General features: G+C 37.5%; 1 protein-coding gene across 3 annotated transcripts; it reads left to right on the top strand.

Annotated features, from left to right (window-relative positions):
* The first annotated feature begins 33 nt into the window (after positions 1 to 33).
* PREPL (prolyl endopeptidase like) lies at positions 34 to 18,209 on the top strand. 3 transcript variants are annotated; one of them, XM_027903580.1, is made up of 15 exons: positions 34 to 126; positions 602 to 844; positions 3,757 to 3,954; positions 4,468 to 4,534; positions 5,192 to 5,395; positions 7,417 to 7,540; positions 9,813 to 10,029; positions 10,638 to 10,823; positions 12,297 to 12,500; positions 13,222 to 13,397; positions 14,802 to 15,018; positions 15,208 to 15,357; positions 16,209 to 16,335; positions 17,237 to 17,319; positions 18,104 to 18,209. In XM_027903580.1, the coding sequence occupies exons 2-15, from the start codon at positions 626 to 628 to the stop codon at positions 18,182 to 18,184; spliced, it is 2,253 nt and encodes a 750-aa protein (XP_027759381.1). In that variant the 5' UTR covers positions 34 to 126; positions 602 to 625; the 3' UTR covers positions 18,185 to 18,209. The 3 variants fall into 3 exon arrangements, 2 of the variants coding, with proteins under 2 accessions (XP_027759381.1, XP_027759380.1); XM_027903579.1 differs by lacking the exon at positions 34 to 126 and adding an exon at positions 256 to 442 and having other exon boundaries at positions 572 to 844; XR_003573480.1 differs by lacking the exons at positions 34 to 126; positions 18,104 to 18,209 and having other exon boundaries at positions 16,222 to 16,335; positions 17,237 to 17,317.
* The last annotated feature ends 180 nt before the right edge of the window (positions 18,210 to 18,389 follow it).

The raw sequence follows: 18,389 nt of genomic DNA, 5'->3' as shown, positions 1-18,389 counted from the left end.
GCGAGCCGCTGAAGCGCCCGGCCGCCATGTTTGTTGCGGGCAGCGCCAGCCGAGAGCGCTGCTGCATGCCTGGCATCTTATCCCGGACAGCCCCGGCGGAGCGGGAGGAGGAGCGGGAGCGGTACGGCGAGTCCTTGCGGGGGCCGCGGCGGGAGGGACAGCCTTGGTGGGGAGCAGGGCCGCGCCGGCTCCTGCGGTCCCGGGGGGGACACGTGGGGCCCGATCCCGCAGGCGGGGTCAGCTCCTGCTGCCGAGGGACCCTCTGGAGACAGAGTGTGGTTTTGGCGTTGGATGATGGGGGAGCGGGGGCGTTCGACTTCTCCAAACTGTCCCAGAGTTTTGTTCTTCAGCGTTTGAACGTGCGCAGTCGCACTTCTCACTCTCCTCATAGTTTCGCTGGAGTTAAACTTGAGCCGCCAGGAACGTGCTGGTTATAATGCAAGTACCACTTGATAAGAAACAGCCACAGTTCTACTGTGTCTTCTCATATGATTTACCTAATGAATCAATCTCATTTCTGTGAAAGAGGAAGTTTTACCTGCTGTTTATCTTACATTTATTTCACACACAGTGTAAATGATCTGCAGTTCAGGATTTTCAGAGGTTTCTGGTTGGCTATCAAGAAATGAAGGCTATGATGTCCTGCATTGGACTGCGAAACCTTCTCCAAGGGCTGAACTTCAGTGTCAAGTACTACTCTAGCATTAACCATCTTCAAACAACGTGTCCTTGTAGTAAAATTAAAGCAAAAAAATGCCACATCCTGAACTGTTCAGGATGTACAGGCACATGCAGGACCGCACCACCTGAAAGCATCCTGCCATGGAGATTCTTTTCCTGCAAGGTATGTTCTTTCAGTATAGACTTAATGTCCACAAGCACCTTGGCATATCTGTTAAGGAAGCCAGCCATACTTTTCGCATGTTGAGGAAGCATAGTTGTCCTGGAGAATTTGATGCAGAGGGATAAATACCAGGATATCAGTTACATTCAAAGATGTGTACTGTTGTTAAACTTTCCTATGCTGCTTTGATGTAAAGCTGCATTTCTGTTGGTCGTCCTGAGTACTTTTTAAAAAACTGGTATTTTCCAGAAATGATCAGGTGAAGTTCAGGAGAAAACTGCAGGGAGGTATCAGCTAGTGTAGAGGCAAAGTATCCGAACTGATGACACCAGACTTAACCACTGTGAGCTGGTTCAAAAAAACACTTGTTTTTTTCTCTGCTGACCAGTCAGTCATGGTTTACACCATATTAAATATTAAAATAAAATATTGATATAATCGTGTTCATGTACTATAAACTATACTTCTAAAGGTACTTGTATTGATTTCTATATGTAAGTACTGTGCAATTGGGTGGTAGTATATCATGCACAAAGTCAGAAAACAATCTGAAATAATTTTAGGTCTTCTGTTCCAGTATTTTTAATATAGACTTTACTAAATGTATTACAAAAATTTACTGTAGTATGGCAGCCTGGAAACTGATTCATATGCATAATGCAAATGCATAAGTACTGTTTTAAAATATTTGTGTTTTGGTTTATTTGATCTTAAACATGTTCTCAGATGGATGTGATGTTGTCCTAAGATTGCTTTGATTTGTCACCATAAAGTAAACAGCTCCTAAGTGTGTGTCTTACATGTAAACAAATGTTTCAAGAAGAACATATGAAGTCTGGATGGATGAGAATGTGTGGTTCAGTTCATTCTTTGGCACTTCACTAACAGTTTCAAATGCTGGTCTGTGACACTGGTTCCAGGATATAAACAGATGGTTTTCACCTGAAGGGAAGCTGTGCCTATTTGCTTTGAAGCAAATGTTTGCAAACTGATTGTTACTGAGATCCTCTGCTACCTAGGTGTTTCTGGATTACTCTTTTTCCCCAGGCAGGGAGGGGTACAGTAACTCTTCAATATATCCCTACTGTCCTACACTGTGACCACCAAATGTATATAATATTTCCAGATAAATACCATGGGAACTGTTGAAAACAAAAGGAGGGCAATCATAAAAGTATTCATAAAGAGTGGAACTTGCCAAAATAAGCTGTGGATGCTAAAAGTTTATACAGAATCATAGAATCAACCAGGTTGGAAAAGACCTCTGGGATTATCAAGTCCAAATGCCGTGGTTAGTAGACCATGGCACTCAGTGCCACATCCAGTCTCATCTTAGAAATCCCCAGGGACGGTGAATCCACCAGCTCCCTGCGCAGCCCATTCCAATGTCTGATTAGTCTCTCTGTAAAAAATTTCTTCCTAATATCCAACCTAAACCTCCCCTGGCAGAGCTTAAGACTGTGCCCTCGTGTCCTACTGCTCATTGCCTGGGAGAAGAGACCAACCCCCACCTGGCTACAGCCTCCTCTCAGGGAGTTGTAGAGAGGGATGAGGTCTCTCCTGAGCCTCCTCTTCTCCAGGCTAACCCCAGCTCCCTCAGCCTCTCCTCATACGACTTGTGCTCAAGGAATAGGTATAAAGAAAGATCATACAGACATGAGAGAGAGTTTTAAATCTCCAGAAACCACATTCAGGCATCTAGTCTGTGGAATAGTGTTCTCTTAAAACAGTTTTTCCAGTGACTGGGAAGAGGGTGGTACAACTTGGGCATCCTGCAGTTTCTTTAGCTGATCAGTTACACAGTTGCTCCAGAGGTTCTCTAAGGGCTTTCACAATTTCTTTGCCTTGTGCTTCCAATTTGATGCACCAGGTGAGAGGGACTTACTGGTCTGAACCAGTAACAGAAACTCTTAACTCCTCAGTGATGTGCTCTATGTTCACAGGGAGTTCGGTAAATGGAACAAATGGTTTCTTTGCCCTTCAAAGTCTACTTGTAAAGTTCAGATTTTGGTTCTCATGCATTTGTGAAGACAAACTAGGAACAAACCAACAGCAAAGTGAGGATGGGGTATAAAGCACAGGCTGCTTTTTAGGTTTAAACAGTACATCATAGTTCATATCATACACTGAATGTTAGAAAATACTACTCTATATGATCTGTGTGATGTAGTGTAATATATGTTGTTAAGCTTATTACTTGATCAAGTGAGATTTCACATCATGCAAGAGGAATTAGCATTGTTCTAGCAGTTTTAACACATTTTTAACATTTTTACAATAGAAGACAGCTTTGTTGGCAATGAGGTAGCAGTAGTCTGCTCACAGGTCATGGAAAACCAGATCCTTAAACTTATTCCTGATAAAATTGTTGCAGAACAACAATTCACTGCTCCACTTCATTCTGCACCTTATGAACATTTATATTAAGACTTTTGAGGAAGTGGAGCAAGAACCTGAACAAGGACTCCTAGGTACTGGGACAGAGCTGTGGGTGGTATTGTTGTCTAGGGAAGGAAATGAGAAATTACACTCTAAAGACAGGAAATTATGAAAGAACACCTGTGAAGAAGGAAAAATAATAGAATTCCATAAAAATTAACTAAAACCTAACTCTAGAAAAAGAGCAGATATTTTTACTCATAATCAATTAAGAGCATATATTAATAGTACTCTGAATTTTGAAGAGAAAACCTCAATAAATGTGTCAAGAAAAGCACATTTGACAATGCCTCTTCAAAAGATCAGGAAGAATTACAATAAAAATTCAATTGCGGCTTTTCTTTTTCATGGCACATACTGTTGTAATAATGCAAAGTTGGTTTGGGGTCTGTAGCTCAGGAAATACTCAATATATTCATTTTGATGTACAGTGTGCTGGCTTACAGCCATTGCTGTCTTTCCTCACGTAGCAGGAAGGAACAAGAATCTCCTCCAAAAGGAAGCAAAGTACATCTGTAGTAACACCAGAGCTTTTGCACAAGAATCTTCTGAAATCAGAGCAGGAAAACTGGAATGACATTTCACCAATATACAAACCCCTCACAAAAAGAATCAAAGAAAAACTGGAAGAATTGCACAACAAGTACACATTCAATTCAGAAAGCCCAAGGGTAAGTGGCAAAAAATACATTTCCCATTGTTAACTGCAAATAAAAAGCAGTGAAGCCATTCCTTCTATAAAATGCTCGTTTACTGATTATTTTACGGTAGAAGTTTTGAATATTTTAGTAATTGTGAGTAGTAGCAGCATGTGTTTAGAACAGCTTATTCCTGTTATGATAGTGAATTTACCTTAATTTCTCCATAGGCAAAAGCAAGTAAAGATACAATAATCATCTGACTTTTGCATAAAGAATACAAGACATTGTAAGTTGCAAGAGAATTGCAGTGATCTGAGGCTTTTGTTAAATTTAAAGCAGGTAGAGGAAGCTTTAGTACCCTAACTTTGAAAGAACCTTTGTGATGTGCACGATTCCTTATTCAGTACCAAATATATGTGCTATATCCTGTCATTTGTATATGGCACAGTTCCGCTGTACAGAACAATGACTGAATACAAGGATTCTAAGGAAATGGTCTAACTATATGTTGGACTTGAAACATGCTTGTTTTGTATTGCACAGATGAGGTTTGGAGAGAATGTGTACTTTGAAGAGAATGGCTGCATATTTCTTTCAAAAGCAGATGATGGTAAGGGATTTATCTTCCTAATATGGTAGGACTCTTAAAAATGGTATACATTTATCACTTAGTGTTCTTTTGTTACATTAAAGCTGAGTTTCTCTCTTTCTCAAAAGAACTAAAAATAATTTTATACAATTCTATAATACTTGATTAATAATTCTAGAATCCTGAATCTGAAAAGGTGAGGTGAAGAGGGTTAGAGAATAGATACTAAGGCAAGTTGCTGGAGAGGAAAGAGAGAAGTGACTTTTCTTTCATAGCCCTGATTAAACATTTTGAAAAGAGAAAAGAACATTCATGCTTTGTATTTCTGAGGGGGTGGAAAAAAATTACTAATTGTATTTATTGAAAACAACGATGCTTTAGCTGTCTCAGCTGTAAACTTCAGTGCGTCTACTAGAAGCCAGGATCTACACTTTTAAAATATTTTTAGTAATAACTGCAGGACTTTTTTTTTTTTCCTTCTGGAATTGTAATTTTTTGTTTATTTTTATTTAAAAGTTCATTTGCAAATATATTGTAAGAGAGATATGTGGTGTTGATAAATTCCAGTAGTATGCTTGTGAATGTTGCAGGCAGATTTGTTAAATACAGGCATTAACAACCACTGTTCATTTTGGCAGTGTCTTAGTTACAGGATTTTTTGCTCTTTTTTTAATGTAGATGAAGGAAATGTTGACATTTTATTCAGTGCTGACGATCTTGGCTTTTCTGATGCCTTTATTCAACGGATCAGAATTTCACCAGATCAGAGATACATGGCCATCAGCTTAAAAAGTGAAAGTTCTGAAGAGGCAACCTGCGTTATTATGAAACTTGGTCATTTTCCTGTTGTGAAAAAAGTAATTCCAAGTGTGTTTAGCTTTGGTAAGTTGCTTATAAATATCCTGTGGATCAAACCAGCTTTTAACACAACATTTTTCTTAGTCTACAAATAATATTAAATTTTTTTTTTTTAAAAAGTAGGCAGCATTTAATCCTATAGCTGTTGAATTGTTTCTTATTTATGTTTTCTTTCAGACTACACAATTACAGGTTATCTGATGTGAGTGAAAGGGGCTGCTTTCTTGATACAAGTTTTCCTTAATTGTAAAAGCAATAATTTATACATGTTAGAACAATCATGCATATGTTTTTTTCTATTGAATTCAATATGCTGCTTTAAAAATTTACTGACGTAACTGTTTGTGATGTAAAGATTTTTTGGAGAAGTGTTCTAGCTGATAAAGTATTACAGCGACAAGTGAAGTCATTGATAGCTGTAGACAAGTGGCTTTTCTGGAAATGTGTGAAAGTACTGCCTTCTGTTGGGTATTGTCTGGAATTTCAACTGGAATCTCCAATGTGGATCACAATGCCAAGCCCAGTGAAGTCAGCCAGTCTTTCAGAATACATTACAGACCTTTACCTTGCTGTTAAAATAAGCAAAGGTAAACTGAAGTGAATGGGAAATCTTCCTTTTTTATAGTATGTTAAAGAATATAGCAGAAAGAGTATAATAGTATGTATACAGCATTCCACATCTTGTATTTTGGGTTATATTGTTGGATGTCATCAAATTTATAGAGTACAGTAAGCAATTTGCCTGGGCAGGGCAGAAAACTAAAATCTAGGTAAAACTTCGTAGTTATAAAATTGAAGAGTAGCAAGAATTTAGTGTTCTGTTTGCACAAAACCCAGAAGATTAAAATGCCTGTTGAAAACTAAGCCTGCAAACTTGCCAAAGGTATTTTACTCTGTACTTGATTTGAACATCTGTCTAGGTCCAGAAGAATCTGGACCAATAGATCCACAATAGGTGTGACAGATTATGTCAGATAATAGGAGAACAAAAGATGACTATCGGAATTGTAGAGATTACAGTCGTTTTGTAAAGTCAGTCAGGTGTGAGTGAGGTACAGACATATCATGAAGTACAGAGGTGCATCAATCACGAGCAAGAGAATTAGGTCATATTACCACTTGCAAAGTATGTGCTTGTGTTGAGAGAGATGCAACAGCAGGGAGAGAAACAGAAGTTCTTGAAAATGTACATCTTGATTTCTTAAATGCTAGGCTATAAAGAACTTGGATTTCCCTTCTAAAGGCTTATCTTCATTGTGAACCCTCAGCTGCCTGTGCACTTCAGAGACACATTGCTTTTCAGATAGCAAATTGTTTGTGCTGCTTCGGTATGGTCCTTCCTCAGGTTTTGTATTGAAAATTAGTACTTATATATAAGGCACCATACAATAACTTATTAAAGCATAAGTGTTAAACATCATTCTGGTGGCTGTAGGAGCAATAGAGAGTGCAGTAATGTGGCTGGATCAGTCAGATTACTGAACTTCAGAACAACAAGGTTCCTGTATTTGTACATCTCTAATGCTGGTGAACACATATACAGGCATAGAAAACCGGAGAATTTTAATCTCAGCAGTACCCACAGGGCACATGCATCATCTCTTTTCTCTGAATGGTTTGCGTGCAGTCACATGCAGGAGTGCAGAGCTTATGCTATCTTTATTATCTCGCTGACTCCCTGTAAACCTCTGTTTCTCTGTTCAGTTTTAAACAGCCACATATCTTCTATTTTCCTGTTACCTCCAGAACCCCCACAGGGTCAAGAGCTTCCTGTTACTGGGCCCCATAACATCGTCCTCTGCCTTTTTTTTTTTTTTTTTTTTAATATGTTATGAGATTCTTGTTGTGTGGTGTTCAAAGAAAACATGGGAAAAAGATTTTTGTAGCTTACCCCGGTCCCTGCAGGATATAGAAGTGCTGTCCTCAGTTCGTAAAAGCTGCGGCCCACCTTTTACAGCATTGGGTCCAATGTCCATGAATTCCATTTTCTCTCAGTAATAGCATGCACTGTTCCAAATTTGATATCCATTTGTCTTTTTTTCCAGAATGGGCTACAAGTGATGTTCTGTATTATACAACTCAGAAGAACCTTAAATGCCAGAATGTGTTTATGACCACTTTCACTAATCAGAAACATACTAAGTTAGTTTATACAGAGCAAGATGCAAGGTAATACTTACCTAAAAATATAACAAGTCCTTTATGTATTTTAGAGTGTTTTATATGTGAAATATAACTGGTTCAGAAAACAAAGTGTTCTATATCATATTTCAAATGGTAAAACGCATTTTTAAGTTGTGTTCCACTGTCAGTAGTGTCTTATAAAGTCTGTGAATGTGCTCTGTTCTCCTTTTGATATGTGATCAACAGAGATTTAACTTTCCTCTCTTACCTCACGAGTTCAATTGAGTTTATAAATGTCAAGGTCACTCTCAGGTCAGAGTGTCCTTTAATGAATGTGTGACAGTTTCATACAGGGTAAATCAGACATAGATTTCATTTTGTTTTCTCTGCTATTGATGTCTGATACATCTTTTAAAAAAAACACAGAAGTTCAGGCTAATCTTTGCTCTGGGTAATGGATGAGGAAAATCATTACAGCATTCCCAGAGATAGAACTATTGTTGACTGAATACCCTCTCAATAACCTTTCTTTAAGCAGTGGTTTAGGAAGACAAGAAGGCTCTTTGCTAAACTGAGTGCAGAACTGGTTTTTCAACCATGCAGAGTGTGGTAGATATATGCAGCATTCCATAAATGTTTGTGATTATTCTTAATTCAAGTTACATATTCAATAAAGAAATTTCAATTACACTTTCATCTGCAATTGAAATGGAGTAAATAAGATCCTTTTATCCAGCTGCATTTGATGCACAGTTTTGGAAATCAAGTTCCACTGACCTGACTCTTCCCCACAGGGAAACTGTTGGCATAATTCTGAAGGTCACAGTCATTACAGTAAATCTACTAGAAACTTACTCTAAAGGGTCATGTGCTATTGCAGCTCCTAGCTGAACTCACTTCTTCATCTGAGATGGCAAGACATATTCTTTTGTACTGCCACTGAGCAGTACATTCTACATCTCACCAGCTCTTCTATTGCAATCAAGTATATTTTTTAAAAGTGGAAAATTTCTTGACTTCCTTAAAAAATAAAAGCTACAAAGATTAAAAAAAAAAAAAAAGAGGCATATCAAGGTCAGAGGCCTTGGGGAGAAGGGTAGCCTGCATTTAAGCTTGACCCTCTTAGAGGTAAGGGTCAGGAGAGCTGAACTGTTGGAATCTCTACTGAATGCAGTGCCACATTCCTGCCAAATTCATGGGTATTAGAGAGGCAGGAAGTTGATTTCTTGTAGACTTTAGATCCCTCTCTGTGCCTGTTCTAAAGATGTCAAGAGGGTGCAATTAGAGGAAACAATAGTACCAAAAAAATTGGAGTTCTCCACCTGCAAATAATTTAAGGCACTGAAAATGCCATCTAAAGCATCCTTTCCTTCACCAGTCAAATATTTTGAATTCTAGAGATATTATTGCAGTTATGTATCTGATCTGTATGATGCCAGTTATGGTACTCAACTCTGCAATTTCTTGGTGAAATTTGGATCTTTGTGTTGGAGAGCTTTACTTTTAGAGACATCAGGCCTTAAAGATTCAAAATGCCAAAGAAACTGCACTGTCTCAAGATATGACATTTCAGTTAATTAGGATGACTCACAGACAAAACCATGACAAACACGAATCTGAATTTCAGCCTGAACTTCTCTAATACTAGTGTGCAATCAGTGGTTATCATTGTTTTCTGTTTCAAAATTTTAGAGGCATTTAAAACCAGCAGATAATTCCTGGTTTCTCAGACAGTTCCAAAACCAGTTCCTAGTTTCCAGCTTTATCACTGCAACACTGTCCATCTTCTCTCATTTTTTTTTAAATAGTACTTTTTGTCTTACTTGCTTCGACGTTATGTCAGTAGCACATAGACATTTTATCAATTTATCTTTATAATAGCTCTTTTGTTATTGGTTCCCACATGATGTCCTTTATTAATTTTAATGTAATTATCTATTACTATTTTTAAAAAATTAGAGTTACAAGCTCAATAAAAAGTTCTTCATTTTGCCTGAATTTTAAAGCCTATAGAGATCAATAAGCTTCCAGTCTACCTCAGTGATGCAAAAACCTAAATTCAGTTGGGCAGCAACTAAAATGCTTTCCTTGCAGATTTCAGGTTCCACACACAAGATTTCAGGTTTTTGAATCCCAGGATAAACGCAGCAGAATTGGGTTTGGGAGTCAAGTAGCCTGAAATTTCTCCAGCCTACTTACAGGCATGTTGTTTCTTACCTTGCAGATGGAAGCCCATGATTCTGGCACAACATGCATTTTTGAAATACTAATCAAATGTAGGCTCTTTTTTTTTTTTTTTCCTAATTATTCCCTACAGATTCTTTGTGGACATTTATCTCACAAAAGACAGGCGTTTTCTCACTATCAACAGCAACAGCAAGACAACCTCAGAAGTTTGGCTGGTTGACTGTAGAAATCCTTTTGAGTTACCTGTTCTTGTGCAAGCACGAACAAAAGGGGTCATTTACCACATCGAGCATAGAAATGACGAGTTATATATTCTTACTACATATGGAGAACCTGCAGAATATAAGGTAATTCTAACTGATAATTAGAGTCATAGGATTCAGTCAGATCCCTGCTGCAGGATCATATAGAAATAGTAAGGCTGAATTTTCATTTTGTGCTTCACAGCTTACCAAAATAATTTGAGAATTACACAGAGAGCCACATGGATTGAAAGACTGATAGGACAGGAAGTCTTGCATGTAGCGTGCCAGTTTGACTCTTAACTCCTTTGGCAGCATCAAGAAATGATTATGCTTTAACAGTCATTTCCCCTGTGTTAAAATCTAAGTTGGTGATCCCAGTCTATATAATAATCAGCCTACCTACAGTTCTGCTGGCCATGCTGAAAGCACTTCCTGCATTAAAATCTTTAGATTTAAAATCTGTAGATCAATCTTTGAGACTTGATCTTCTCCAAATGTTACTGAATTGTTCTTCCATTTTGCCTAAGTAAAGGGAATTTAAAAATCTCCAGTTTTAGTCAGGCAAACACCCCCAATACAAATCAGGTGGTTTTTTTCAATAAAAACATTGTATGAGATCACCAATATGCCTGTACCTCTCATTTGTAACTTTTATTATCACTCATTAATACAAGGTTGGGAGTTTTTTTGTGTTTTTTTTTTTTTTATAGTTGATGAAGGCACCAGTAGCTTCCAGCGGCAAGGAGAACTGGCAGTTAGTTTATGCACTGGAAAAGAAAACAAAGCTAGTAGACTTTGAGATGTTCAGTGATGACTGCATTATGTTCCTGAAGAACGCTGGTCATCTTTATCTAAACGTGATTTCTTTTGTTTCTCACTCAGTTCAGTCAATAAAGGTACGTTTTAGTTTGGCTTAAACAGCGTATTTTTCCAGCGCTATTTCCTTTTTTTAACATAGCATTATAATGAAAGCAAAGATAAATTCCAAAAGGAAAAGTGGTTTGAAAACTACAATACAGCAAAGTTTGTCATTATGATAATTGTATTTACCTGTGGCTGTTCTTCGGGATTTCATGTGGTGGCTTATTGCAGCATTTAGAAAGTTAAAGAGCAGCTCTCTAATGAGTCAGATCTTCAACATAATTCAGTCAGGCTCTTTACAACACAGCTGATTTCTTATGTAAAATAGGACTGGATTCCCTAAACACTCTACTTAAGTTTTACCCGGCCTATTTTTGGTTACACGCATTGGTGCAAGGAAGGAAATAAGCCTGGCCCTCCCACAGAAAAAAAGATTAGAATGTTCAGAAGACAAGTATGGACACTGTGCCATAATAAATGGGAAGAGTTGACATTGCGGTACAGTTGGTGCAAAGTATTTCTTCTCAAGTTCTGGCTAAATACTTGAGGATTAAAACCCAAGTGACTCAATTCAAACCTGTGATTTCTGGAGACCATTCAGATGAAATAATTAATTGATTTGTTTGCCTGAAAAATACAATCTGAACTACTTACAAGTCTATTGCAACAAGCTGCCAATGCTACATTCTATAAAACTGCAACAGAAAAAGGTTTTCAAGAAAGTACACTGTACGGTCTCCAAAACCTTCATTTTTTAAAATGATCATAGTTTATTTATTCAGAAAGGGTCTGCAGTTACTCAGGAGAACTTGGACTTTTGCTGCCATTTCAGAAGTCTCTAGCAACTTAACCTGAGTAAGTAATGGTCTGGCAAAGGGTTTGGCTATGTCCCTGCTGCTCTCAAAGAATGAATCTTGATTTCTTTCATTCTCAGCAGAGTTAAAAACCTTAAATATAATAACAGTAAGTGTCTGAGGGTGAATGTGCCAGAAAGAGGTTTTGTTCTTCACAATGGCTGGCACTAGGAACAAAGTTAAGAGGCAGGGGTTTTCAGTGGCTAGGCATTACTGAGCTAACTCGCAGTAAAAGCATAACAGCTGTCATGGACTTGGCTGTATAACATGTTGAAGTAGAACTGGAAATGCGATGAGAAATAGGGTCTAAAAAAGAAAACCCAATGAGGAATGATTTCAAATAATGTTTCAGTTTTAAAAAAAAAAAAAAAAAAAACACAGAATCTGCATTAATGCCCATTTTAAACTGAATTTGAATTTGGTTTTCTTTTTTTATTTCATTGTTGAACTTTCTCCAATGGCCTCAGGAAAAGTTCACCCAAGTCTTTCTCTTTTTGAGTCTTTCACGACTGAATTGAAAAGAAACACAGATTGTGCTACCTACAAACTGAAGATAATTAGTTAATATCCAAAGCCTTTTCCTCTGAAGGACACACTAAGCAAAATTTTCAGCAGCAGTGTAAGGGTCTCACTTGAAATGCCGTGTTTTCTCAGCTACCTACGTGGGCCTGTGAATTTGAATTGGAATCTCATCCTGAACATACCACCAGCACTTGCTATTTTCAGCTGTCCTCCCCAGTACACCCCCCTAAACGTTTTGCATATTCATTTAAAGAAAATAATCTCATTGAACAAGCTGTGCAAGAGGTACCAATTATTACGAATTGTCACACTACACGTTTACTAGCTAAAAGCAAGGTAAGAGTTTTTTCAGTCCTTTCCTTTTCCTTTTATTCTTTCCTTCCTCCCCACCCATTTAAAGAAAGTGCATTTGGCAGGGAACAGAGATTAAAAAATGTAAAGAGCAGTTGGTGCTATAGTTACTAAACAGTGGGTGTTTTCTTCAGTGCTATAGAGAAGAACAAGAAAGAGTCGTGATTTTTTTTTCCATTAACCTGGGTACGCCAGAGGAGATAACAGCATACGATGAGTCAAGGATCTTAGTATGGTATAAGTTAGAATTGCTGGTTGATGCACGGTATTGTACTCTGTATAATAAATTAAAAAGATGCTCTGTTGAAAAGAGCTCCCCACAACCAGCTGCATGATCAAGAAGGGAGAGTTTTAACAGCCTGGGTTTAAAAATTTGGAGATGTTAATAAGGAGTTTGTACTGTGGTAAGTGGTAAACTATTTTGTTAATAATATATATTCTTGGTGTTAAAGGGGGAAGGAAGACTCGGGTGCTCTGGTAGTTTAAAAACTCCTCAGGTGTTGCACTTAAATGAATTTATACTCTGCCCACACAGCAGAGGTTCAGTCTCGTGCTTTATTTTTCAAGAGTGCTTTGAATATTCTAAGTGAAAAAAAATTACTGTAATCAAAAAAACACATTTTAAAATAAATAATTGAAGTTTTCATTGCCATGTGTCATTGAGATTTCTGCAGTGTCCCTTATTGTAAAAACACTCCTTTTCCAGGATGAAACTTCGGTGCCAATTACAGTTTTTCATAATATGAATTCTAAAGAACTACACAGGAAACCACTTCTAGTTCATGTATATGGAGCTTATGGCATAGATTTGAACATGAGCTTTAAAGAAGAGAAGCTGATGTTAATTGAAGAGGGTTGGATATTAGCATATTGCCATGTTAGGTAAGTCAAATATAAAAAGGAATTAAGATTTTAATCTGTGGGATATACAGGTATTTCTTGATGAGCAACTGAAGATGTAGAGAAATTTTTCATGTAGCTATATGTAATTATTCATCTCTTTGTAGATTTTTTAAATAGTTTGTAACGTAAATTTACCTCAGGGAAAAAGAAGACAAGAGCACATACTGCATTTAGGTTTCTTAAATCTGCAGGATGGCTGTACCTAACTTGCAATCTTTTGAAGTCTCATTACCTCTTGACTCATCTTTGCTCAACAAAAATGTTGACATGTTTAAATTGCAGTGATGTGTAACCTCCCTCTCTTTCTGAGGGCACTGTGTGCTAGTGATCAGTCTGTGTCTTCTGAAACACATTTGCCTTCTACACAGCAATAACTAAGCATCTAACCCATATCTCCTGGTCTTTTATTGGCTAAGTCCTCTGTCTCCAGTTTAGCTACACATCTACCAGTTTTCTAAAACCAGCATGTACAATAGTTTACATTTTCCTAGAGGTAAGCAGGTAAGGAAGACAACAAAAGAATCACTTTAGGGGAGGGGAAAGAAGGAGGGGAAATGAGTAATTGTTTGAAATACCAGTCCCAAAACAAATTCAGCATACAAATGTATCTGCTGTACTCAGTGGCAAGCATTGTGCTGTTCTTCCTCCTGCCCCCTAAGCATCTTAAGATGCGTGTCAGATGAAGATGGATTCTTCATCCAAAGATGGCAGACTAATCAGTTAATTAATTTTAAACTTGAAACCAGAAAAGGAGGCTTCAGGTGGCTTAAAACCAAAATTGTGGTTGTGTAGAAATAAATTCGTTCTATAATCCTGTATTACAAATATAACATTTCAAGTAGTATTTGAAATTCACAAACTAGGGAGAAAAAAAAACCCAAATCCACCTTTCTAACAGTCTCAGAATTTAAGCTATTCAGAAGACAAATCGTGAGAGTCTGCTGTGGAGCTGAGACATACTGGTTTACTGTTTTTAATAAATGCTAGTGTTAGTGATGTAAGTATTGAAAATGTTTTAGATGTTTCTGAAAGTTTCTTGGATAGAAAGATAATATTATTGCCTGATTTTGTATTGCCTACAAGGACAGAGTCCTAAAGTGGTGCTTTCCCTGTGAGTTCCAGGACACAAACACACAAGGGCACAGAGTGTCCTTACAAGAGTTAGTATTTTCACCAATCATCATACATGGATTTATTTTGTCTTCATGTTGTGTCTTTTAGCCATAAATGAGGGTAAAGATGAAAACAGAGAAAGTAAGAGTCAATTAGGAAGGCAAACTATGATTTTGCAACTCTGTGGCTGCTGCTGCTCTTTCATTACCTGAAGCTTAGCTGTGAATTATTTTCCAAAGAGACTCAAACTTGAATTTCTTTAAATTTCAGGGGTGGAGGAGAGCTAGGCCTTAGCTGGCACAAAGATGGATGTCAGCATAATAAGCTCAAAGGTCTCCATGACCTTAAGGCTTGCATCATGCTGCTGCACCAACTGGGGTTTTCTCAGCCAAAACACACAGCACTGGCAGCTGCCAGTGCTGGAGGAGTTCTTGCAGGAGCCCTGTGCAACACTGATCCAGGACTGGTCAGAGCCATGGTTTTACAGGTGAGGTGCTGCAGACCTTTTATGGATTGTAACATTAGGCTGTATTTTCTGTTTCGTGCTACCAGTTTCTAAACTGGAAACATTCCAATTCAAAATTCACTTTCCTCTTTTGTTTGAGAACACATTGACTCACCATTCAAGGTCCTCTGTCCTATTTGCCAACTTTTTTTTCTTTTAATGACTTCTAAGGCTCCTTTTGTAGATGTTCTAAATACAATGATGAAAACTCATCTCCCACTGACAATTGAGGAACAAGAAGAATGGGGAAATCCATTAGAAGATGAAAAATGTATGAAGTATATCAAAAGCTATTGTCCATACCAGAATATTAAGCCACAGGTAAAACTATGCTTTCTGCGTGGAATACTACAGGAATAAAGTGTAGTGGTTTACAAATTTTTGTGGAAAACAAAAACCGGATAACAAATTTAAAACTCCAATATGAATTATTTCAGTAATAATCTTAGCAATATTTGGAGTCACAAGTGACTACTGAGATTAACCGAATGCCTTGTCCTGAATAATCAATGTATTTCAAAACTTGTTTTTTAGGACTCCCAGGAAGTAATAGATTACTCAGTGGTATAACAAACCTCAACATGCAAAACATCTTCTCCCTTTGTGGGGGCTTATTGTTGTTCTACTGGGTTTTGCAGACCTTGTCACAGAAGGCAGGCAGTATTTTCAACTGATTTAATACCTTCTGAGAGACAAACACTGAAATGGAAAAGGAGCTATAGCTTTGACATTGTCATCTTAGGGGAAATCTTTCTTTATTTGAAATAATGTGTTAGCTGTGTTGTGTAAATTCATTAAGTAAAATCTTACTATTTAAAAACAACTTTTTCTGTGCAGAAAGATAGCAAAATAAAAGCTCAGCTGTTGTTCTAAGGTGAACCATTCCATGACTACTACTCCCTTTTTTTTTTTTTTTGCAATTATCAGACTTACACCAGTGGGAGGAGGATGTTTTTTATGACCTTTTGAGTAGATAATACCCTACTATGAAGTCATATTTCAGACCAAAATGTTTTTTTTGCAGTTAGTGATAAAAGTGAGAGTTTTAAAGTAATTATGTAATATATGTTTTTAGATAAAGCCTAATGAGTTGTACAGTAAGAAAAAAAATTGTTACTCTGTGAGAAAAAACAATTGTCAAGTATTTAACTGGTTTTGGTTTTTAATCTCAGTGTTATCCTTCAGTTTTTATCACGGCCTATGAAAATGATCAACGGATACCACTAACAGGAGTCTTACAATATGTTCAGAAACTCAGGAAGGCTGCACTAGATCATGCCAGCAGAACAAGTAAGAAAGGTAAGGATAAGAATATTACCCATAAATGGAGTTGATTAAACCAAACATTAATAGTCATGTAATTAAACACCATAGAGATTGACTCCTCCTTAAGTTAATTCATTTGTACAACACAATGCCATACTTTTAGCTCCCCAGCAGGCTCTGAGATGCAAAAAAATAAAGACTGGGAGCACGTGAGTGGGGCTCACTCTTCCTTAGCCCTCGACATACGGCACAGCTGTTGGGTGGTGCAAGGTGAACCCACACCATCAGTCCAGCTACCAACAGGCCCAGACTGCAGTTCTCAGCAACGCTTGGATAAAATCTTACCTTTGCTGCTCTACTAAAAACGACTTTGCTCACTTCGGTAAAGCTGCAGGTCTTAATCCAAGGCAGAATGACATCAAGGCCAAGGCACAGGTGTTTTTATACCTGAAATGTGACACTAGCTTTGGGACACTTTGCAGCAAAAGGTACATTCAAACCTTACCATTTTCTAGCACTGTCTCATCTGGGGAGAGGTTTTTACCATCAGCATCAAAAGAGATCTTGAGTAACCTTTTCTAAATTTCATTATGCCAGTTATCTGCAAGCAGCACAACTGTGATGGTTGAGAAATTACAGCAGATGCTGCAGTTGCTGTTGCGGTCTTTGCTCAAAGAAAAAAACACATCTTTCCAAAAATACTCAAAGAGTACAAACACACTAAATAGATAAATATTTTCCAAACATGCAATTAATAGAAATACAAATAATTCATTCAGAAAGCCCCTATATTATCCTTTTTTTCTCTTTTTTAAGGAATAATAGGAATTCTGTCAGGACTGAAGGCAGAATTATCTATACCGCAACTCACATTTCCACTTACCTTTTTCATTGTTCATTCAATGTAAAGTGATCACTAGCTTCATTGTTCCAGGAAATTGGATTCCTAATATCATCTTAGATGTCCAGGCAAGTGGCAGCCACTGTGATTCAACTTGGGAGCACTCGGTGAGTGAGGTATGTTCCCTTTTTTGTACATGTCCATGAGGTGTTGGAAGGAGGTGTCCCCTCAAGTGATACTTCAGCTTCAGTAGTCATGCAGTCATTTATTGTATGTTAAAGTATAAAAAACTGCAAGAGCCACTGCTGGTTTTATATATATATATAACACAGCAATTTATAATTATATATATTTATCAATATATATACTTCTACTATAGATAGAAAAGAGACAGTGACAGGGCCAGATTATTGAAACAGCCTCAAAACAGTTTTCAATTCCCGCTGTAATGTGTTGAGAGCATTGAATGAAAGGTTCTAAGTTGGGCAAAACATTATTCCAGCAGGAAGAGTCTTGCACTGTAGAGTATTAAGTGCTTAAAATTGTCATACTATTTCCTTCCATCTTCCTCACATGTAAAACATATGATGGGTTTGATCTTTATGTTTTGAAATGCATGATCTGTACTATCAAAGCTATTACAATTAGCTTTCCAAATTTTGCACTTTATAGAAGTGTGTGTGTTAAGAGCAACACAGAATATTGTTTTTGATGTCTGAGACTATCACAGTTGGATACAAATTCCATTACTGTTATTTTGAACAAATCTAGCAAATGTTAAGCTGGTGGTTGTGGCGGTAACTCCCAAAATCAATTCTTTCAGGAAGAGCTTCATTCTGTCTTAGGGCAAGATATTTCTTAGTCTAGGAAAGGAAGAAGGTTAGGATAGCTGCACAAGAGCCTGAAGGTTTATAGTGCAAACAGTTTTACTTTTGTAATTAATTCTTTTCATTATTTTAGGTTGCAAGACACCTTGCTTTTCTGAACAAAGAACTTGAGGAAGTATGCCATCTCCAACATCATAGCAAACCCTGCAAATAGCTAATAAACACAATGACCACCTGAAGAACTTTGGGTCGGATTTTTAATTGTATGGAAAGCAAACACCCTCTCCTGAGGATCTCTGCTCCTGGATTCCTGCTTTATGGGCATAAGCACACAAAGCTGGGTGTGGCATTGGCTTATAAACATACAGACCAAGAACTGAATTCCTCTGCTGCCTGGTAGTACAGAAGTAGCTACCAGC

Source organism: Empidonax traillii, unplaced genomic scaffold (genome assembly GCF_003031625.1).
Source record: "Empidonax traillii isolate 1590-97213 ecotype Southwest subspecies unplaced genomic scaffold, ASM303162v1 scaffold984:size454904, whole genome shotgun sequence".
In the NCBI taxonomy this organism is placed as follows: domain Eukaryota; kingdom Metazoa; phylum Chordata; class Aves; order Passeriformes; family Tyrannidae; genus Empidonax; species Empidonax traillii.
This window is presented reverse-complemented; position numbering and strand designations above follow the sequence as displayed.

Bases quoted from the DNA above. Each gene is read 5' to 3' on its own strand.
- PREPL (XM_027903580.1), top strand. From the start codon at position 626: ATGAAGGCTATGATGTCCTGCATTGGACTGCGAAACCTTCTCCAAGGG. The intron at 10,030-10,637 runs GTAATTCTAACT...TTTTTTTTATAG, and splicing joins GAGAACCTGCAGAATATAAG to TTGATGAAGGCACCAGTAGC. The intron at 16,336-17,236 runs GTAAGGATAAGA...TCATTGTTCCAG, and splicing joins CAGCAGAACAAGTAAGAAAG to GAAATTGGATTCCTAATATC.